Source organism: Leucopleurus acutus (genome assembly GCF_964270905.1).
Source record: "Leucopleurus acutus genome assembly, chromosome: 2".
NCBI lineage: Eukaryota > Metazoa > Chordata > Mammalia > Artiodactyla > Delphinidae > Leucopleurus > Leucopleurus acutus.
In genome coordinates this window covers 159,047,797-159,071,128 of record NC_139143.1, presented here as the reverse complement: position 1 = coordinate 159,071,128, position 23,332 = coordinate 159,047,797, and the positions used below count along the sequence as shown (strand labels likewise).

The window sequence follows — 23,332 nt, the reverse complement described above, 5'->3', positions numbered from 1 at the left end:
TTGTTGAAAGGCGGATATTGACGTGTCCAACTATTACTATTGAATTATTTCTCCCTTCAGTTCTGACAGTTATTGCTTCATGTATTTTGAGACTGTGGTTGGATGCATACAATCACAGGTTTCTGCATTTCTATTGCCTATTATATATTTTTATTTAAATGTGAGAAAGTTAGCTATTTGATTCCATTTATACATAGTCCAAAACAGGTAACAATAACGTAGGGCAGGGATTAGCAAGGTTTTTCTTGCAGCCAGATAGTAAATTTTGGGCTTTACGAGCTACTTGGTCTCTGTTGCAACTACTCAACTCTGTTGTTGTAGCATAAAAGCAGTCATAGACAATACATAGCTGTGTTCAAATACTCTCCTTCCTTTCTCCTGGGACAACAGAAATGCGATAAAGTATGTTCTTTATAAACTGTGACAGCTCTCATAGAAATGACAAAAAGCATTTTTAAGGGTTTTTTGATAGAGAATTATTGAAAACAAATCAATAAAAGCACTTAACAGCCAGAATAAAGAAATAGGTGACTTCCACAGGGTATTTATTTAATACGGGCTTACTGAGTAATTGTGTGAGCAATGGAAATATTAACTTACTTAACTGCCTGAACTGTTCTTCTACTGACAGCATCTGCATATCTTTCCCTTCTAAAGAAAGGGTGCATATTTATATGTTCCTGAGCTCTCTCCTTATTCATCTGTATCACCCCTCACAACCATCACAGGGTCATGCGTAAACAAGGAGTTGAAATGTATGCTTTCAAATTAGGGCTCACAATCAAATAGCTTGTGGGCCAGACATGTTTTGTTTGGCCATTACCATGTTTTTTAAACTAATGTGAATGTTGTTAGGCAGGGCATTCATTCTCCAGTTCACCATAGATCTTACTATTGAATACCACTTCACTGTTTTCTCTTCCTGGACAGTGAAAGCATTTTAATTTGTGCCCCATATGTTAAATGAAAGGAAAAAATATTGCAAATTACTCTTATCTATATGCTACGACTTAATAACCTATAGTATTGAAGCCTCTTTCACCTATAATGTTTCACTGTGTACTTTAATAAAAATGCCTTCTCTTAAAAATGTTCTATTTCCTGGGAACATTCTCACAATCCAACACAGAATGATATGCACAAGATTACACAGAGTGTATAAAATAAATGTATTTATAGGAAAAGAACATGAAGAAATTCACCAAAATGTCAGGCTATTAATTATCTGGGTTGTGAGATTATGGATTATATTTAATCTTTATATTTTGTATTTTCAAGTTTTCTGTAGTGTGCATGAATTACATTTATAATTGGGAAAAATTATTTTGCAAAAAAATAAACTTTCACAAATCCAAGTTGACTGTCCTTCCTGCTCTTTAAATTTGGGATGAGGAAAAACAATATTTATTGAGTGCCAGCATGGTCTCAGGCATGGGGCTAGATGCTTTACATTCAAGCGTGAAAACCCTGGAAGGGGATATTAAAGGCCCTCATTTGTGAGATATAGAACAATTACCACAGCTTTATTTTCTGGAAAAATCATGAAATCTCTAGGACACAAGGATATAGAAATCTGGAGAAAAGGTAGGGGGAGAGTAGAAGACCTTAAAAATACTTAAAGGCAGTGAAAGAAGAGAAAGAAAATAATGGAGGATAAGGGCATAGGAAATAATAATTTATTCATGCATTCATCAAATATTTAGTTTCAATTATTTCAAGATACTTTGCTGGAGACCATAGGTTATATGCAGATGGGTATGAAACAGATCAAAAGATAACATACATATGACAGTCCTTCTACATATTCAACACAATATCCTGCATCAACAGAGCATAATAAAATTGAGCTAACATGTTTGCCAACAACTATAATGAGGCAGGGAAATAAGAGTCATGTGAGAGGTACAGAGTAAGTACAAAGTGAGTTGAGAGGAAGGAGGAATTGCTTCTGGCTGGAGGGATGAAGGGGACAGGGGAAGAGGTAGGTGCTCATATCAGGCAAAGGAGTCTCACCTCTCCCCAGAGTGCCAGCCCTGGACTTAAAATTGTTTACTCAGGACTTCCCTAGCAGTCCAGTGGTTCCAATGCAGGGGACCCGGGTTCAATCCCTGGTTGGGGAACTAAAATCCCACAAGCTGTGCGGTCCAGCCAGAAGCAAAAAAAAAAAAAAAAGATATTAAACAAGTAAAACAAAAACATAAAAGTACAGAAAAAGTGAAGAAAAAATGTGAGAGAGAAAATCAGATAGGGGCATTTAGGTTGGGTTTTCCAGAAAGACCTCTTTGCAGAAATAACATTCTGAGAACAGAAAGATGAAAGAGAGCTAGGAAGATTCGTGACTGTAGGGAAAGTTCCCAGCAAAGGCAACGGCCTGGGCAAAGAAACTGAGGGAGGAAAAGAGTTGGCAAATTAGAATTGAAAGAAAGCCTCTGTAATTGCATCAATGAAAAGAGGGGATGACTGGTGGGAATTGAAGATAGAGAAGCAACCAGGGCTTTGCAGTTTCTGTTACAAATTCTGAATTGTATTCTATATGCATTGAAGAAACAGCAATGAAAACACAGCCTAGTGAGGAATACAGACCACTGAACAAGTGATTTCAATCCATGTCATAAATGTGAGGCTAAGGGACCTAAAGAGTGCTGTGAAAGCACCGAGGAGGGACACCTAATTCAGTCTCCACTGGGACCACTGCAACTGAGAAGTTACGCAGCCTTCAGCATCTACCTTCCAATCTAAAACCATCCATGACCCCCCAGAGGATAAATTCCAAACTCCTTGATCTCATGTCACTGTTTGGCCCTAACCTTTATCTTCTTGGTTTAAACCCCTACTACTACCTATCAGAATGATTTTTAAACTTTTTTTTTAACTCAGCATACAGTAGGAAATACATTTCACTAGTACAAAGACACATAACCACATAAATCACTAAAACAAAAGTTTCAAGAAACAATTCAAGTAGGATTACTCTGATATTTTCTATTCTTTTTTTTTTCTTAAAATGCTTTTTATGATTTATTCATGACCCGCTAATGGGCCCTGGACTGCAGTCTGAAAATCAGTGACTGCTCCCTCCACGGCTACCTTCTCTACCCACCTCTGAACAAAGTCTGTTCTCTCACCCTTTACCCAAGCAGTCCTGGATGCCAGGAGTGCTCTACCTTTCCTTCTTCATTGTTCATTCACCTAGCAATTTCCTTCTGACCTCTCAAGACCAAGTGCAAATGTTACTTCTTCAGAGGAACCTTTCCAGATGCTGCCCTATCACCATGCTTCCATCCTTAGAGGTCCCAGGGAATAGTACTCCCTGAGTGACAGCACTTGTCATGTAGGGTTGTATTATAATGACTTTCTTTTTTAAACAAGTTAGTCGGCTCTGGACTAGGTTTCTGGACGTCAGCAACCTAGCTGTTTTATCTCAGGTACCAAATAGGGTCCAATCTGAAGCAAAGATCAGTGGATGTTATGCTGAATAAATAAAAGCTGACCTCATCTTGTACTACCCTCCCCACACTGTCACCATCTTGGCTATGCTCTGACAAACTAACTTTCTATCTATTCCTCAAACACACCAAAGTCTTCCCTCCCTCGGAGCCTCACTGTGCCACTCTTCCCCCAGCATTTCCCTGGCGGGCTGTTCCTACTCTAACTTCAGATCAATAGTCTACCCTCAGAGAGGCTGTCTGCCCAACCTCCCATCACATTTCCTTTGTCTTTATGGCATTTATCACTCTCTGAAATTATCTTGTTTTGTCTGTTTGTTTACTTATCTTTCTCGTTAGAACATTAGATTTTTTTTTTTTTGGCCAGAGCCGCATGGCATGTGGGATCTTAATTCCCTGACCAGGTATCGAACCCTACGCCCCCTACAGTGGAAGCGCGGAGTCTCAACCACTGGGCAGCCAGGGAAGTCCTAGAACATTAGATTTTTGAGGGACGTGGTGTCCCGAGTTTCCCCCAGGAAGTTCAGCACCTAGAACAGTGCATAGCGCACAGTAGGCGCGCAACAAAACATCTGGGGAGGAATGATTGAGTGGGAGAGGAAGCGGACACAGACATAGAACTCTTAGGGACCTGTCTTGAAGCCGCTTTGAGGGTTCCCTGACTGAGAGAGAGGGGGTTGAGGCGCCCAGGTGCCACGTTTCAGGGCCTACCAGTAATAAGTGACTGTGCAGGCCCTGCAGACCCGCTCGGCCGGAGCTTCGCACACCTCACAGCAGAGCCGGCGCCCCTTGGGCACCGCAAGAGGGTAGATCACGTTCATGCTGCGGCAGACGGTGTTGTCGGTCTCTAGGACCGTTGCCTGGCGAGGACACACTGGGCGGCGATGTCACGTGACCAACAAGGCGCAGCCTCATTCCAAGCTTTTCGAGGGCGGGGGGGTCGTGGCTCGACTGACACTTGGAGTGTGTTTGTAGGGTTTAAAAAAAACAAAACAAGCCCTTCAATACAAATCCAAAGGTTAAATGGCCGGGCACTCAAATTTTAGCGAGGTCCAAGCCTAGCAGGGTCTGTATGGTAGCCGGTAAGGGTCAAACACGTCCAGATCTTCACCCAGACTAAGAAACTAAACGAGGGGGTGTGACTCCTCCAGGTGCCTGCCCAGCCGAGAACTCCCGCCAGCTCAGTGTCAATTTCGCACGCTGTGGGGCGGAACCAGCACGCATTTCCAGACCTGCAGAAACCCGGCGCTGGCTTGCAGCGCATGGTAGCGAACCGCCCCCTCACTATTGCGGCTGCGCGTGGGCCAGGTACCGGGGCAGGGGGCGTGGCGCCGAAGACCCCGTAGCTTGCGCTGGCGCGGCGGGTTCCGGGACCGATGGCGGCAGTCGACCTGGTCGCCGAGTTCCCCCAGCCCGCCGGTGCCGCGCGCTGGGCCGAGGTGATGGCTCGGTTCGCCGCCGGCCTGGGCGCGCAGGGCCGACGGGTAGTGTTGGTCACGTCCGGCGGCACCAAGGTCCCCCTGGAAGCCCGGCCTGTGCGCTTCCTGGACAACTTCAGCAGCGGGCGGCGCGGTGCTACCTCGGCCGAAGCCTTCCTGGCCGCGGGCTACGGGGTCCTGTTTCTGTACCGTGCTCGCTCTGCCTTCCCCTTTGCCCACCGCTTCCCGCCCCAGACCTGGCTGTCGGCCCTGCGGCCCTCCGGCCGAGCGGCTTCGGGCTTGCTGAGCTTGGAGGCGGAGGAGAAGGCACTCCCGGGCTTCGCCGCGGCTCTGCGGAGCTACCAGGAGGCTGAGGCTGCCGGCACCTTCCTGGCCATAGAGTTCACCACTTTGGCAGACTATTTGCATCTGCTGCAGGCTGCAGCCCAGGCGCTCAATCCGCTAGGTGCGTGCCTTTAGGAGTCCATCGGATGCCGGGAGGCAGAGCCTTTCCCCCAAGACGCGCATCCCCTTACCCCCTCTTTACCCATGGCTCTCACAGCGGGGGAACCTGAGTTGAAAAGGAGCTGACTCCATACCCTTCTCCGATTTATTACACCCTGTGCTTCTTTTTGCAGGCTCTTCTGCGATGTTTTACCTGGCTGCGGCCGTGTCAGATTTCTATGTTCCTGTGTCCGAAATGCCTGAACACAAGATCCAGTCATCTGGGGGCCCACTGCAGGTGATGGGCGCTTCTCTTCCAGAGATCTGATTCCCTATAACCAATCTTGGGTTAATTTCCTTTTGATCTGGAGATGGCCTTTCTGCATTCCGTATGTGCTAGGCACTAGGGATCAGAGATGACTAAGACACCGCTCTCCCTCAAGGACCTCACAATCTAGTGAGGTTGCTGGACACAGACATAATTACAGTACAGAGTGATAAATACTCTAGTAGAGGTACGTACAAAGTGAAGTCAGAGCATGGGGTGAGTGAATCTCGGGGAAAGTCAAGGCTTTCTGGAGGAGATGGCTTGAACTGGGTTTTAAAAGATGAGCAGAGGGTGTACCAGACAAAGTAGGGAAGGTCACTCCAGACAGAGTAAACGATTGGAGTTTGGAAATGGGCAGTGTGTTGTGAACTGAAGTTGTTTGGTAAGGCTGGAGAGCCTGGAGGGTGGTGGGGATGGAGGGCAGACCGAAGAGACAGCTTCCTACGTAGAAGATTTTGTATTCCTTCCTAAGGAGCTTGAACTTTATCTTGTGGAGCCAAGGACAACCAAAGTAGGAGAATGAGATAAAGTTTTTGTTTGAGAAGAACATTCTGGCATCAGTATGAAAGGTGAATTAGAGAGAGTGGTTGGGGGGGGTGATTAGATGGTGGGTATTGTTGCAGTTTAAGGAAGAGGTGTGGGGAAGGTAGTGGTGTGGTTGAGATGCTGAGATGATCTGGCTACTTGGAACCTGAGGGAATTCTTAGTCATTTATTGGGTGATACAAGTAGAATTTAAATAGGAGAAATTTAAATAGTAGAGTTTAAATAGGAGAAATTTAAATAGGAGAAACTACCTGTGGGGTACTTTCTGACTTTGTAGAATAGTTCATTTGTTCATTTCTTCAACAAATATTTATTGAGTACCTACTATATGCCAGGCCCTATTATAGGACCTGGAGATAAAACAGTGAAAAGAAACGTACTGTGCCCTTGTTTCGATTATATTCTGCAGAGGAGACAATAAGTAAGTCAAATGCATACTATGTTAGGTAGTGATAAATGCTAAGGAGAAAAATAAAGCGGGGAATGGGTATGTGATTCCTATCATACTTGCTAACTCTTTGAGGGGACATCCTGATGGTGAGCTTAGTGATTTCATACTTTTTAAATTCTGGGAGCTTTAGTTTATCCTATAATTCCTGTCATTCCTAGTTCTATCTTGAAAGTACACAAAACGACTCAACATTCCCCTTAGAAGGGATTGAGAATAATATAGTAGTATTTAATGAATGAAAATACAGTCACTTCTGTTTCCTCAATGCTAAGATGGTACGTGACAATTTTATTTTATTTTTTTTACAAGTTACAATTTTTAAATGGAGTCAAATAGCCAGTCTAGCAATGCAAGAAATATTTTAGGCTGAGAGGTTTAAAACTCAACCTTATTTGAACTTCCGCCAAAGTAACATCTGCATAAACAGATTATTTGCATTTGTTTATTTGAGGGTTTGGTTTCAAAAATAAAAGGGAATGTTTGAGAAGATGTAATGCTGTTCTTTAGAGTTCTATTAATGGCGATGAGGGTTGCAGAGCAGGGCTAATTCATAAGACATGGTTTGCCCCAGAATATGTATGAAGCTTTGAAATCAGGCATCCTTATGAACACTACAGAGTCAAGGCTTTTAAGTAAGCATTTAATATGCTTTAAAAAGTTTGAAGTGAAAAGTCCCACTTAAACTGACATAGCCAAGCATCTGAGTCTCTGCTTCTTTAGTTTCCCTTGAGATTGACCTGGTTGGTAGGTGGTAACCTTGTTTGCTTATTAAGTTTCTCTTTTTCCAATACAGATAACAATGAAGATGGTGCCAAAAATGCTTTCTCCTTTGGTTAAAGACTGGGCTCCCAAAGCATTTATAATTTCCTTTAAGTTGGAGACTGACCCCTCCATTGTAATTGATCGTGCACGGAATGCTTTGGAAATTTATCGACATCAAGTGGTGGTGGCTAACATCCTTGATTCACGACGGTCCTTTGTGGTTATTATAACCAAAGAGTCAGAAACCAAGTTATTGTTATCAGAGGAAGAAGTAGGAAAAGGTATAGAGATAGAAGAGAAGATAGTGGATGATCTTCAGTCTCGACATACCGCTTTTATACATGACAAAAACTGAAGTAAAAAGCCTTTATTTATAAGATCAAAGATTGTTCAGTGGACCAGGGCCCTTACAGATGGTGAGAACTAGAATAAATCCTTTGCTTTCATAAAGACAGAAAATGAAGGGGAAAAGCAGTGAGTGGTGTACAGACGAATAGTGCTTGGTGTTAGTCTTTTAATACTCAGAAAACATGAGAACAAAGGTAAAGCAGTTATGACCAAACCACCTGACACACTCAGTTGAATGATTTCTTGATTTTGAAAATGATTCAAGTTGTTTCTCACCTTAAGAAAAAAAAAAACGTCTTGGGAATTATATTCCTCAAAATATACATGTGGGGCCTGAATATCAATCTTCTTCGTACTGTAAAAGGGATTATGGATGCATGAATGGCCATGCTTTGAAGAGCAAATATTTGTTCATGCCTACTATGTGATGGGCCCAGAGGATTTTGAGGATTCAAAGATGAATAAACATGTCTAGTTTGGGAAATGGATATATAAAAAATTAAGTACAATAAAGTGTGTGCCCCAAAGCCAACACAATGGAAAGGATGATGTTTTTGTGGTTTTTTTTTTTTTTGAAATTTACTAAAGATGGGAGCAGGAGAGAAGGACACCTCCCCAAAGATAGATTATCTATAGAATGATGATTGTCCCACTACATTTACTCCTTGCTTCTTGTCCTAGACTCACTCCATAGTTGAGTTAAGAATTTACCTTTCAAATATTTTAGAACTGCTCTTGAGGGAAAGTTAACCCAGGGTTCTACCTGGGGCCATGCAGGGCCCAGTTGGTGGCCACTGCCCTGAAGGAGGCATTACAGGGTGGTAAAGAGTATGGGTTTTGGAGTCATCTTAGCCAGGTTAGACCCTTCCAGCTGTGCCACCAATTAGCATTGTAAGCTTAGATACCTGACTTAGTTTCCTCATCTATAAAATGGTGATAATTTCTCTGCAAAATAACGTCATTTGTTAGGATTAAATTAATAAAATGGTGAAGATAAAGCATGAGTCTGGCACTTGGCACGTAATTCACATTAAATAAATGTTTGCAATTGCTGTTTTTCTCACTTAGCAAAGCAGTGTTTTCAAAACTCCCACTGTCCTGGGCTTTGAGTTGGGAGTGCAAAAGAAGTGCAGTCCTGAGAAATACCCTAAATGACCCATAGGATGGTCCGGAGTGCAATGTGAAAAACTACCATTAAGAACTAGGTAGAAGCAAGTACTCTACCTCACATAAATGAGTTAAAATGCAGTTCATGGAGTGAGTTGGGAAGGGTAGCCCAAAGTGTGTCTGATAACAGAAGTACAATAAACTTTAATTGAAAAGATATGAACAGAAGTGCTAAGACACATCTAAATACTTCAGGTGAAGTGTTTAGGAAATGTGACTTCACTAAATCAGGAAGCAGAGGAAAAATACCTGCAGCAATCAGGACTTCTCTGGAAGCAGAAATCCTATTGAACAAAAATTTTAAATTAACATCTGGTTCAATTGGCAAAACCTAAAAAGCAACAGGCTAGGCAGTGGCTGCAGTACTAAAGGGGCATGAAATAAAAGATTGATTTTCTTCCCCACATCTATAGCTTATGTGGATGATGGCTGTCATTATCTTTGACTGTACAGTGAGGATAAATGGAGTTAGAACTAGAAGTGATTCTAATGTTTGTTTTTATCATAATTATTACTTCCCTTGGGAACCATTTTCTGTTGTGTTTTGTTAATGCTTAAAAACAACCACCACTACCCTAAATGGAATTATTTAGAGTGTTTTCCAATTCAGTTTAGTTTCCATTCAGAGCATTTAAACAGTATTTACACATGTAAAAATTCCAAGAAGTTGTTTTGTTTGTTTGTTGAATCAGCAAATGGAAGTGTGTAAAGAATGAAAGAAAACTAAGAATGAAGGTGGTCTAATGGTTAGGATGCGGCGCTTTCACTGCCGTGGCCGGGTTCAATACCAAGCCACGGCTCGGACAAAAAAAAAAAAAAACAACCTAAGAATGAAAAGGAACATAAGTCAATGAGAGCAAATAAGGAACTTGATCTAGATCAGAGGACTAAGGAAAGTATCCTTGAGGAGGAAATGACACTTGAACTGCTACATAGAAGTTAAGTGGGCTGGAGGTGATGGTAGTGAGCATTTCAGATCAGAGAGAAAAACACTTGCAAGGGCTCTGGTGCCAGAGGGAGAGATTGAAGCACTTCTAGAAAGTAAGGGATAAGATCCGTCCAGATAATGCATGTAGAAGCGGCAAAGCTTTGGAAAGGATTCTATGAGAAACTAGAATAAGACTAAGAAATGTCAAGTATGTGTTTGGGATACCAGCAAAGCAAGGGCCCCAAAACATGAATAAAATCGAGCTTTGATGAACTAACTAGAATCTTGCGGTAAGAGCATTTAAATGAAGATGATAAAAACCGAGGCTATGTTAAATTTTGTGTCTTTTAGATATTTTTATTTTGCATTACATAGGTGGAGGATACTGTTCGCATAAACCGAATTTTCAGTGCTTAGGGCTTCTGAAGGACTTCAGCTTCAGGGATAGTTCTAGTCAAGTCCTGTTTCTTCATTTTTACAATAATAAGCCGATTCCAAAAGTGCTGTGATTTGTCTTAGGTGCCCCACCCAGGTAATGAGGGACAGATTCTGACCTAAAATTCAGAACTCCGGACCTAGCAACCTCCCCCTTTAAGAATGAAGTTACTTCTAGAAAAATAAATCCAAGTTTATTAGGCTTGGGCTCTCGATAAGGTCTGGCGGGAAGCTACTAGAGAACTATAAATACCCTGTGGCAAAACTTACACTTAAAAGTTGCAAATACACGCCGTTGCGTTACCATGGTTACTACAGAGCCAATGGGATGAACCGTACCTTCGTTCCCGGAGCTAAGCCAGAGGCCAATGTTCTGCGCCGTAGCAATGGTCTCTGGCAGGAAGCACAGCCCCTGAGCCAATGGTGCGTGTCGTTCCTATGGTTCCCGCCGGAAGGACGCGGCGTCTCCGCAGAGAGCGCGGTTGCTATGACGCCCGTGACCGGACCGGCACCTGCAGCTCTCCGCTGAGCAGCGGTGGAGCGTAGCTGCCGCCGGACACTCACCGCTCTCTCTAAAGGACAATTTCCGGCCTGGTTCCTGAGGTTCCCGCCGCAGCCCCAAGGAGAAAAGCAGCTATTCTCCGCTCTTTTTTTTTAGCATTCCAGGTCTTTCCCGCTTTTCTGCCCAGCAGGGCCTGAAACGACAGAAGAGACTCACCTGGCTTGGCCTTTCTCTGCCTAAGGATGGATTCGCCGGTTTCCCGGGACCCACCCACCGCAGGCCTTTAGAATTAGGCTGCTGCTTTTATTTAAAGAGGGCTTAGAACCCTCAGTCTGTTAAGTAGACGTTCTTTTTCTCACTTTCCAGGCGCAGACTCACCCCTGCACAGAGACTGCATCTGAATGTCCAGGCCATGACAAAGTCCACCGAGCCACGGATTCCCCTGGTTGTCGGCCTGTGAACAAAGAACTGCCGTTTTCTCCGTTTTGCCCTATGTTCGCCATGCAGAACTTTAATTCCCGATGAAGCTCCGGAGGCATTTTGTATCCTCAACATCAGGCGTCATCAAGTCAGTTACCTTCTGCCTTTCAAGCTACAACCTCATCCACTTCTCTCATTAATCCTGAGCGCCAGTTTTCCCATCCTGCTCATTCCGCAGCCATTCTCACCCTTTCTTGTCCACACTGCACACTCCTGAATGTCCATTCGTCTCCACCGCCTCTGTCATCTCTACACGACCTCCTTCTTTCCTGCTACAATGCTTTGGGTATCTAAGTATTTCACATTCTCCAATCCTGGAATCATTTGGAAGATTTTCTTTGTTTCTCTGTGCTACGGCAAGCTTTCTGTCTCGGGTAAACTAGAGACGAGAATGGAGAAGCACACTTTGGTAAATACAAACAGTAAATTTCTACTAGTGTGTTTTGAAAGTGGAGGGGGAAAAATCAAAATGCATTTTTTGGGCTTATCGCAGTCTTATATAAAAAAGGAAGATTGTTCCTTGCTTAAGTGAATACTGTGTTAGGCGTACATTTTAGTGATGCATTCATGTATGTGAAAAGATCATTCAGAATGATCATGTAACAAGATTTCAACTTTAAGTCCATATGAACCCAAAACCGTGATACGATAGAATTTTCGGGAAAGGAGATGCTTGAAACAGTTCTAGTGCCTCCTCTTCATGTCAGTTTGTTAATCAGAAACATCCCTTGTGATGTGAGTCAAGAAACAACAACAACAACAGCAACAAAAAAAAGGAGGAATGATTGAAAATAAATATTTTTGGCAAGGGGGCAGGCTTAATAGTCCTAAAAAGACTGGAACAGAGAGGCCTTAAAAATAGAATATGATTTATTTAGATCCAGTGCAATTGTATTTTAGCATGGAAAACTTTATTTAATTTGTCTTAAAGTATGTGTTTCTCATTGAGTCTTACTATTCTTAAATGTAAAGTTATTTTGAAGATATGCAAAGTGTACCTTTTTAACAGGTATTTGTGGGGATAGAATGATTTAGATATTTTTATTTCTCAGGCCAATTACAGCAGTTATTTGTGATGTTCATGCTTAAAGCCAAGTCAGGTTTCCAAATACTGAGAAATTCAACTTTCTTTTTTATAGTAGATTGGAAAAGAAAAACAAGTTCTGCAACGTTTTCAATTTTTCACATTAAAGGGGAACTGAATAAATTCTAACTCTTGAAAAAAGGGGCTGTTAGATGCTATATGGTAAGGAGTTTTGCTTTCCCCTTCCAATATGCATTTATTGAACAAACATCATTATGGCAATATTAACATAAAACTAAAAAAATTTTCCTCTCACCCCTAGCCCAGTGGTTCTAAACCTGGGACGGGGGTGGGGGTATTTTGCTCCGTAAGGAACATGTGGCAATGGATGGAGACATTTGTAGTTGTCACTACTGGGGATGTATAACTGGCACCTAGTTAGTAGAAGCCAGGGATGCTGCTCTACATTCTACTGTGCACAGACCAACCCCCCCACAAGAAAGAATTAGCCAGCCCCAAATGTCAGTAGTGCTGAGTTTGACGTATCAACAGTTCATTTTTCTGTTCTGTGTCAGTCCTTGCTTATGTGCATACGTTTTTTACATAGTTAAATTACAGTGTACATTTTGCCTTTCTTTTTCACTTAATTTTATATTTTAAGTTTAAACATTGCTACATTGTTCTGAACTTCTAAAAAAAGTATTTTTCTCATTTTATTCAGGGATTGAAAAGGAATAAAAGGTATAATATATACTGTATTTAAGACATCTGTAAGTTTTAAATTATATTTAGGTAGGAGGAAGAAAGAAGGGCTAGGATGAATAACCCAAGTGGATATCTCAGTTTTCATGGCCATACTCTTTACTGTGTTCCCTTATGTCACTCGAAGACCATGGGATCCAAAGTTCATCCTTTTCTCAGAGCCAGGAGATGTGCTGTAGCATGAGGTATGGTCCTGGCCCCTGCACTGTAGTTGGAGGGCACCTACTAGGAGAAATAAGAACAAGTCGAAATGACTGCACTCATTCTTTTTGCCCTCCTCCCGTTTAAAATTCTTTGTGTCTGTCTCGGTTTGCTTTGACAGATTTACTGCCTCATTCTTTACATCTAGACATTTTTGGAAGCCCCAAATCGCTACAGGATGTGCTTCTTTCTAGACAGTGGCTTTTTAAGATACTTAATGAGCATTTATTCAGTATCTCCTTTTAAAGAACAGTATTCTCATATACTTTGTTATGTGGGCAATTTTAGGCCCACTTTAGATGTCAAAGAATTTAGAATTTAAAGAATGAATTTGTATTACCTCAAGATCTGCATTTTTAGAATTTTTAAATTGCTCAACTATCGGGTCTCAATAAGTCCACTGGAAAAATGTTAGTTCTGGGATGTCAGAGCAGAACAGGCAGAAGGACCCAGGATTCCAGGCAGAGGGACCCAAATATTCAAAGTCATGGAATAAGCAGCATGATGGGGATCAATCCGTACACTGGCATGAAGGGCTGTCAGGGTGTGGCAGGAGATAAGACGAGAGAGACAGACGAGAACCAGCTTGTGGAGACTCTCTGGTGCCAAGCTAAGGGTTTGAACTCTTCCTGAAAGCAATGCGAATGTTAAGTGGCAAGTGACTTGCATTCACAAGGGTCAGTCTGAGAGCTTTGTGGAGTACAGACTGAATGGGGGCCAGCCTGGGAGCAGGGGAGTCAGTTAAGGATGCTATTACCCTAAGTTGGGCAAATGATGAGGAGAGGCTAAACTAAGAGAGGATGAACTGGAAAATCATAAAAGATGTAGAACCTACAGATTCAGGACTGGTTGTCCATGAGAGTGGGATGAATAAGGAGGGCTAAGGATAACCCCTAGGTTTCTGGCTTGGGAAGCTATATATTGATGGTGATTTTATTAACTGTGGAATACAGAAGGAGGAGCAGGTGTAAGAGAAAGATGAGTGGATTGTTCAAACTGAGTTGTTCACTAGAGAGTTGGATATGCATTGGTCTTAAATAGTAGACTCATTTTGTACTGCCTTCCTAGCCTACATACTCTCCCCTGGAACTTGTACCTCTCCACCAATGCTTGCTTAAAAAGAGTAGGCTTTGGTGGCCGTATTTGTACCCCTACTTCCAACCTATCCCAGCCACAACTGACTGAATGAGGAATACTGGACAGCTAACTTCAGAGAGAGGGATGTAATTCGTTGGGTGAGCAACAAATAATTGTCTGTCTTTCATAAATTTGAACTAAGAGGTAGATAACAGGAATGACTTAATCTGAAAAATTACATAGGCTTAGGACTTGGATGGCTGTTTTTAGCTGATGAGTAAGCAAGCAGAGAAAGTCCATCCATGTAGAGAAACAAGTAAATGGGAGCAGATTCACAAGGAAACCCATAGGCAAAGACCTCATGGGTCAGGATAGACTAGTAATGGCTGTGCAGTTCCATATCCATTTCCCATGTAGCTAGGTTTAGTTTGCAGCATATGCTCTTGTATCATATTCTTCCAGTAACCCTCCTGAGTAGTTGGGATTGGTCAGCTGTAAAGGTGAGAAAACTCAAAATAGTAATGGCTTGAAAAAGAAATGTATTTCTCTCACATAAAAGTCAAGAATAAAGCATCCCAGAACTGATAGGGCAGCATTTTGAAATTGCCAGAGACTCAGATTTCTTCTCTCGTGATACTATGTTCTCCATGGCCTGTGGCTTCCGCCTCACGGTGTCTGGGATGGCTGCTCGAGGTTCAAGCTATCTTGTCTGCATTCCAGCCAGTAGAAAGGAAGAGGAAGAGGAAGAGGGCATCCTGTTCCTTCGAGGACACTTCCTAGGCTAGGTGGCACACAATTCCATTTACATCCCATTGGTCAGAACTTAGTCACACAACTGTATCGAGCTGAAAGCAGGCATCCCTGTGATCAGTCAAAAAAATTAAATGTCTTCTTTCTGCAGAAAAAGGGAAGAATACATATTGAAGGACAACTGGCAGTTTCTGCCACCTGCACTTGTATTTGTTCTAACTTCAGTGTATTTCTGTTTCTTTCCACTTTTTCTAGATCGAGCTGGAGCTTAGCAGAGACGGATTATTATTTAATCCTCCTAACAACCCAATGAGGTAGGCATTACTATTATATCCATTCTATCTGGGGGAAAGCAAAGTTTTAAAAAGTTAGATGACTTGTGTTAGTCACACAGCTATAAAGTGATGGAGCCAGGGATTGAACGAAGGTATGTCAGACTCCTTTGCCCAAGCGATTCATCCCCGTGAGAGTGAGAAGGGCAGAGAGCCAAAGGCAGGGTCCTTAAGAATGGGGGCGTTTGACAGGTCTGTGGAAGAGGAGCCCAGGAAGAACACAGGGGAGGAAAGGCCAGGGAGTAAGAGTGAAAACAGAAGAAAGTGACGTGACATCACAGAACAGAGAAATGAGTGGGCAGATACTGCACAGAGGTCGTATATAAAAAGAGCAGAAACACGTCCAGTTGGATTTGGCATTTTTTTAAATTAATTATTTAAATTTTGGCCACACGGCTTGTGGTTCCTCGACCAGGGATTTAACCTGGGCCCTTGGCAGTGACAGTGTAGAGTCCTGACCACTGGACCACCAGGGAATTCCCTGGATTTGGCATTTTGAGCATCGTTGTAAGAGCAGAAGCCAAATGCAGTGATTTGAGGAGTGTGGAACATGAGAAAGAGGAAAGTAACTTGGGGGGGATGTGGTGGGATCAAAGAAGAGTTATTTTTGTATCTTTATTTTCAAGATCAGAGACCTCTTGACCTAAGGGCACAACGTCAATAGAGAGGGAGATAATGAGCAAACAGAAAAGAAGAAGCTTCCTTGAGGAAGCAATAGAAGATGGGATCTAGAACACAGGTAAAGGAATTAGCTTTTGTTAGGAGGATGGAAAGCTCCTCCTGGAGGGAAAGAGGAAGGTTAGTGTATTGGTGGTAGCAGAAGAAGCTGCCAGAGTTTTTTTTTTTTGGGGGGGGGGGATTGGATAGTCTTTATTTCTTTTTTTTTCTTTTAACTTTAATGTTAATTGTATAGATGCTTTAAATTTTTATATAATCAAATATATTTATCATTTCTTAATAGCTTAATTTGCCACTTAGTTTAAAAATATGTCCTTCATGATTTGCAGTCCATCATTTTTTTTTTACATCTTTATTAGAGTATAATTGCTTTACAGTGGGGTTTAGTTTCTGCTTTATAACAAAGTGAACCACTTATACATACACATACTTTCCCATATCTCTTCCCTCTTGCGTCTCCCTCCCTCCCTATCCCACCCATCCAGGCGGTCACAAAGCACCGAGCTGATCTCCCTGTGCTATACGGCTGCTTCCCACTAGCTATCTACCTTACGTTTGGTAGTGTATATATGTCCATTCCTCTCTCTTGCTTTGTCACAGCTTACCCTTCCCCCTCCCCATATCCTCAAGTCCATTCTCTAGTAGGTCTGTGTCTTTATTCCTGTCTTATCCCTAGGTTCTTCATGACATTTTTTTTCTCTTAAATTCCATATATATGTGTTAGTGTACGGTATTTGTCTTTCTCTTTCTGACTTACTTCACTCTGTATGACAGACTCCAGGTCCCTCCACCTCACTACAAATAGCTCAATTTCGTTTCTTTTTATGGCTGAGTAATATTCCATTGTATATATGTGCCACATCTTCTTTATCCATTCATCCGATGATGGACACTTAGGTTGTTTCCATCTCCGCGCTATTGTAAATAGATCTGCAATGAACATTTTGGAACATGACTCTTTTTGAATTATGGTTTTCTCAGGGTATATGCCCAGTAGTGGGATTGCTGGGTCATATGGTAGTTCTATTTTTACTTTTTTAAGGAACCTGCATACTGTTCTCCATAGTGGCTGTACCAATTCACATTCCCACCAGCAGTGCAAGAGTGTTCCCTTTTCTCCACTTATTTATTTATTGTTTCTAGATTTTTTTGATGATGGCCATTCTGAGTGGTGTGAGGTGATATGTCATTGTAATTTTGATTTGCATTTCTCTAATGATTAATGATGTTGAGCATTCTTTCATGTGTTTGTTGGCAGTCTGCATATCTTCTTTGGAGAAATGTCTATTTAGGTCTTCTGCCCATTTTTGGATTGGGTTGTTTGCTTTTTTGTTATTGAGTTGCCTGAGCTGCTTATAAATTTTGGAGAATAATCCTTTGTCAGTTGCTTCATTTGCAAATATTTTCTCCCATTCTGAGGGTTGTCTTTTGGTCTTGTTTATGGTTTCCTTTGCTGTGCAAAAGCTTTGAAGTTTCATTAGGTCCCATTTGTTTATTTTTCTTTTTATTTCCATTTCTCTAGGATGTGGGTCAGAAAGCATCTTGCTGTGATTTATGTCATAGAGTGTTCTGCCTATGTTTTCCTCTAAGAGTTTGATAGTTTCTGGCCTTACATTTAGGTCTTTAATCCATTTTGAGCTTATTTTTGTGTATGGTGTTAGGGACTGATCTAATCTCATACTTTTACATGTACCTATTCAGTTTTCCCAGCACCACTTATTGAAGAGGCTGTCCTTTCTCCACTGTATATTCCTGCCTCCTTTATCAAAGATAAGGTGACCATATGTGCATGGCTTTATCTCTGGGCTTTCTATCCTGTTCCATTGATCTATCTTTCGTTTTTTGTGCCAGTACCATGCTGTCTTGATTACTGTAGCTTTGTAGTATAGTCTGAAGTCAGGGAGCCTGATTCCTCCAGCTCCGTTTTTCGTTCTCCAGATTGCTTTGGCTATTTGGGGTCTTTTGTGTTTCCATACAAATTGTGAAATTTTTTGTTCTAGTTCTGTGAAAAATGCCAGTGGTAGTTTGATAGGGATTGCATTGAATCTATAGATTGCTTTGGGTAGTAGAGTCATTTTCACAATGTTGATTTTTCCAATCCAAGAACATGGTATATCTCTCCATCTATTTGTATCATCTTTAATTTCTTTCATCAGTGTCTTATAATTTTCTGCATACAGGTCTTTTGTCTCCTTAAGTAGGTTTATTCCTAGATATTTTATTCTTTTTGTTGCACTTGTAAATGGGAGTGTTTTCTTGATTTCACTTTCAGATTTTTCATCATTTGTGTATAGGAATGCCAGAGATTTTTGTACATTAATTTTGTATCCTGCTACTTTACCAAATTCATTGATTAGCTCTAGTAGTTTTCTGGTAGCATCTTTAGGATTCTCTATGTATAGTATGATGTTATCTGCAAACAGTGACAGCTTTACTTCTTCTTTTCTGATTTGGATTCCTTTTATTTCCTTTTCTTCTCTGATTGCTGTGGCTAAAACTTCCAAAACTATGTTGAATAAGAGTGGTAAGAGTGGGCAACCTTGTCTTCTTCCTGATCTTAGTGGAAATGCTTTCAGTTTTTCACCATTGAGGATGATGTTGGCTGTGGGTTTGTCATATATGGCTTTTATTATGTTGAGGAAAGTTCCCTCTATGCCTACTTTCTGCAGGGGTTTTATCATAAATGGGTGTTGAATTTTGTCGGAAGCTTTCTCTGCATCTGTTGAGATGATCATATGGTTTTTCTCCTCCAATTTGTTAATATAGTTTATCACAGTGATTGATTTGCCTATCCCTTGCATTTCTGGGATAAACCCCACTTGATCATGGTGTATGATCCTTTTAATGTGCTGTTGGATTCTGTTTGCTAGTATTTTGTTGAGGATTCTTGCATCTATGTTCATCAGTGATATTCGCCTGTAGTTTTCTTTGTGACATCCTTGTCTGTTTTTGGTGTCCTGGTGATGGTGGCCTCGTAGAATAAGTTTGGGAGTGTTCCTCCCTCTGCTATATTTTGGAAGAGTTTGAGAAGGATAGGTGTTAGCTCTTCTATAAATGTTTGATAGAATTCGCCTGTGAAGCCATCTGGTCCTGGGCTTTTGTTTGTTGGAAGATTTTTAATCACAGTTTCAATTTCAGTGCTTGTGATTGGTCTGTTCATATTTTCTATTTCTTCCTGATTCAGTCTTGGCAGGTTGTGCATTTCTAAGAATTTGTCTATTTCTTCCAGGTTGTCCATTTTATTGTCATAGAGTTACTTGTAGTAATCTCTCATGATCTTTTGTATTTCTGCAATGTCAGTTGTTACTTCTCCTTTTTCATTTCTAATTCTATTGATTTGAGTCTTCTCCCTTTTTTTCTTGATGAGTCTGGCTAATGGTTTATCAATTTTGTTTATATTCTCAAAGAACCAGCTTTTAGTTTTATTGATCTTTGCTATTGTTTCCTTCATTTATTTTTCATTTATTTCTGATCTGATTTTTATGATTTCTTTCCTTTTGCTACCTTCGGGGTTTTTTTGTTCTTCTTTCTCTAATTGCTTTTGGTGCAAGGTTAGGTTGTTTATTCGAGATGTTTCCTGTTTCTTAAGTTAGAATTGTAGTGCTATAAACTTCCCTCTTAGAACTGCTTTTGCTTCATCCCATAGGTTTTGGGTTGTCGTGTCTCCATTGTCATTTGTTTCTAGGTATTTTTTGATTTCCTCTTTGATTTCTTCAGTGATCACTTCGTTATTAAGTAGTGTATTGTTTAGCCTCCATGTGTTTGTATTTTTTACAGATCTTTTCCTGTAATTGATATCTAGTCTCAAATCCTGTAGTCGGAAAAGATACTTGAAACAATTTCAGTTTTCTTAAATTTACCAAGGCTTGATTTGTGATGCAAGATATGATCTATCCTGGGGAATGTTCCATGAGCACTTGAGAAAAATGTGTATTCTGTTGTTTTTGGATGGAATTTCCTATAAATATCAATTAAGTCCATCTTGTTTAATGTATCATTTAAAGCTTGTGTTTCCTTATTTATTTTCATTTTGGATGATCTGTCCATTGGTGACAGTGGGGTGTTAGAGTCCCCTACTATGAATGTGTTACTGTCAATTTCCCCTTTTATGGCTGTTAGTATTTTCCTTATGTATTGAGGTGCTCCTGTGTTGGGTGCATAAATATTTACAATTGTTGTATCTTCTTCTTGGATCGATCCCTTGATCATTATGTAGTGTCCTTCTTTGTCTCTTCTAATAGTCTTTATTTTAAAGTCTATTTTGTCTGATATGAGAATTGCTACTCCAGCTTTCTTCTGGTTTCCATTTGCATGGAATATCTTTTTCCATCCCCTTACTTTCAGTCTGTATGTGTCCCTAGGTCTGAAGTGGGTCTCTTGTAGACAGCAAATATATGGGTCTTGTTTTTGTATCCATTCAGCCAATATGTGTCTTTTGGTGGGAGCATTTAATCCATTTACATTTAAGGTAATTATCGATATGTATGTTCCTATTCCCATTTTCTTAATTGTTGTGGGTTTGTTAGTGTAAGTCTTTTCCTTCTCTTGTGTTTCTTGCCTAGAGAAGTTCCTTTAGCATTTGTTGTAAAGCTGGTTTTGTGGTGCTGAACTCTCTCAGCTTTTGCTTGTCTGTAAATTTCTCCATCAAATCTGAATGAGATCCTTGCTGGGTAGAGTAATCTTGGTTGCAGGTTTTTCTCCTTCATCACTTTCAATATGTCCTGCCAGTCCCTTCTGGCTTGCAGAGTTTCTGCTGAAAGATCCGCTGTTAACCTTATGGGGATTCCCTTGTGTGTTATTTGTTGTTTTTCCCTTGCTGCTTTTAATATGCTTTCTTTGTATTTAATTTTTGACAGTTTGATTAACATGTGTCTTGGCGTATTTCTCCTTGGATTTATCCTGTATGGGACTCTCTCTGCTTCCTGGACTTGATTAACTATTTCCTTTCCCATATTAGGGAAGTTTTCAACTATAATCTCTTCAAATATTTTCTCAGTCCCTTTCTTTTTCTCTTCTTCTTCTGGAACCCCTATAATTCGAATGTTGGTGTGTTTAATGTTGTCCCAGAGGTCTCTGAGACTGTCCTCCATTCTTTTCATTCTTTTTTCTTTATTCTGCTCTACAGTAGTTATTTCCACTATTTTATCTTTCAGGTCACTTATCCGTTCTTCACCTCAGTTATTGTGCTATTGATCCCTTCTAGAGTATTTTTAATTTCATTCATTATGTTGTTCATCGTTGTTTGTTTCATCTTTAGTTCTTCTAGGTCCTTGTTAAATGTTTCTTGCATTTTGTCTATGCTATTTCCAAGATTTTGGATCATCTTTACTGTGATTATTCTGAATTCTTTTTCAGGTAGACTGCCTATTTCCTCTTCATTTGTTAGGTCTGGTGGGTTTTTATCTTGCTCCTTCATCTGCTGTGTGTTTTTCTGTCTTCTCATTTTGCTTATCTTACTGTGTTTGGGGTCTCCTTTTCGCAGGCTGCAGGCTCGCAGTTCCCGTTGTTTTTGGTGTCTGTTCCCAGTGGCTAAGGTTGGTTCAGTGGGTTGTGTAGGCTTCCTGGTGGAGGGGACTAGTGCCTGTGTTCTGGTGGATGAGGCTGGATCTTGTCTTTCTGGTGGGCAGGTCGATGTCTGGTGGTGTGTTTTGGGGTGTCTGTGGACTTATTATGATTTTAGGCAGCCTCTCTGCTAATGGGTGTGGTTGTGTTCCTGTCTTACTAGTTGTTTGGCATAGGGTCTCCAGCGCTGTAGCTTGCTGTTCGTTGAGTGAAGCTGGGTGCTGGTGCTGAGATGGAGATCTCTGGGAGATTTTCGCTGTTTGATATTATGTGGAGCTGGGAGGTCTCTTGTGGACCAGTGTCCTGAAGTTGGCTCTCCCACCTCAGAGGCACAGCACTGACTCCTGGCTGTAGCACCAAGAGCCTTTCATCCACACGGCTCAGAATAAAAGGGAGAAAAAGTAGAAAGAAAGAATTAGTAGAAGTAGAAAGAATGAAAGAAAGAAAAAGAAAGAAAGAAAGGAGGGAGGGAGTGAGGAAGGATGGCGGGAAGGAAGGAAAAAAAGAAAGAAAGAAGATAAAGTAAAATAAAATAAGATAAAATATAATAAAGTTATTAAAATAAAAAAATAATTATTAAGAAAAAAACCCGAAAAAAACGGACGGATAGAACCCTAGGACAAATGCTGGAAGCAAAGCTATACAGACAGAATTTCACACAGAAGCATACACATACATACTCACAAAAAGAGGAAAAGGGGAAAAAATCATAAATCTTTCAAAGTCCACCTCCTCAATTTGGGATGGTTCGTTGTCTATTCAGGTATTCCACAGATGCAGGGTACATCAAGTTGGTTGTGGAGATTTAATCCACTGCTCCTGAGGCTGCTGGGAGAGATTTCCCTTTCTCTTCTCGGTTCGCACAGCTCCCGGGGCTCAGCTTTGGATTTGGCCCCGCCTCTGCGTGTAGGTCGCCTGAGGGCGTCTGTTCTTCGCTCAGACAGGACGGGGTTAAAGAAGCAGCTGCTTCGGGGACTCGGGCTCACTCAGGCCGGGGGGAGGGAGGGGTACGGAGTGCGGGGCGAGCCTGCGGCGGCAGAGGCCAGCGTGACGTTGCACCAGCCTGAGGCGCGCCGTGAGTTCTCCCGGGGAAGTTGTCCCTGGATCCCGGGACCCTGGCAGTGGCGGGCTGGACAGGCTCCCCGGAAGGGGGGTGTGGATAGTGACCTGTGCTCGCACAGAGGCTTTTTGGTGGCGGCAGCAGCAACCTTAGCATCTCATGCCCGTCTCTGGGGTCCGTGCTTTTAGCCGCGGCTCGCGCCCGTCTCGAGCTCCATTAAGCAGCGCTCTTAATCCCCTCTCCTCGCGCACCAGGAAACATAGAGGGAAGAAAAAAGTCTCTTGCCTCTTAGACAGCTCCAGACTTTTTCCCGGACTCCCTGTCGGCTAGCTGTGGTGCACTAGGCCCCTGCAAGCTGTGTTCACGCCGCCAACCCCAGTCCTCTCCCGGAGCTCCGACCAAAGCCCGAGCCTCAACTCCCAGCCCCGCCCTCCCCGGCGGGTGAGCAGGGAAGCCTCTCGGGCTGGTGAGTGCCGGGTCGGCACCAATCCTCTGTGCGGGAATCTCTGCGCTTTGCCCTCTGCACCCTGTTGCTGCGCTCTTCCCCACGGCACCGAAGCTTTCCCCCTCTGCCACCCGCAGTCTCCGCCCGCGAAGTGGTTTGCTAGTCTGTGGAAACCTTTCCTCCTTCA

General features: G+C 41.9%; 3 protein-coding genes across 3 annotated transcripts in view; 2 read left to right on the top strand and 1 right to left on the bottom strand.

The window, feature by feature from the left end:
• ZMYND12 (zinc finger MYND-type containing 12) overlaps positions 1 to 4,281 on the bottom strand; it is a gene marked incomplete at its 3' end in the record, with an annotated part of 33,848 nt that extends 29,567 nt beyond the window's left edge. The window contains exon 1 of the mRNA XM_082859593.1: positions 4,158 to 4,281. Coding sequence (XP_082715719.1) covers positions 4,158 to 4,267 — 110 coding nt within the window. The 5' untranslated portion in view covers positions 4,268 to 4,281. The remainder of the gene's footprint in view (positions 1 to 4,157) is intronic.
• Positions 4,282 to 4,813: 532 nt separating this feature from the next.
• PPCS (phosphopantothenoylcysteine synthetase) lies at positions 4,814 to 8,558 on the top strand. The gene is made up of 3 exons (XM_082833928.1): positions 4,814 to 5,330; positions 5,503 to 5,606; positions 7,426 to 8,558. Exons 1-3 carry the CDS (start codon positions 4,823 to 4,825, stop codon positions 7,747 to 7,749), a joined length of 936 nt encoding a protein of 311 aa, XP_082690054.1. The 5' UTR covers positions 4,814 to 4,822; the 3' UTR covers positions 7,750 to 8,558.
• Positions 8,559 to 11,153: 2,595 nt separating this feature from the next.
• CCDC30 (coiled-coil domain containing 30) overlaps positions 11,154 to 23,332 on the top strand; it is a gene marked incomplete at its 3' end in the record, with an annotated part of 171,630 nt that continues 159,451 nt past the window's right edge. The window contains exons 1-2 of the mRNA XM_082833927.1: positions 11,154 to 11,342; positions 15,324 to 15,382. The remainder of the gene's footprint in view (positions 11,343 to 15,323; positions 15,383 to 23,332) is intronic.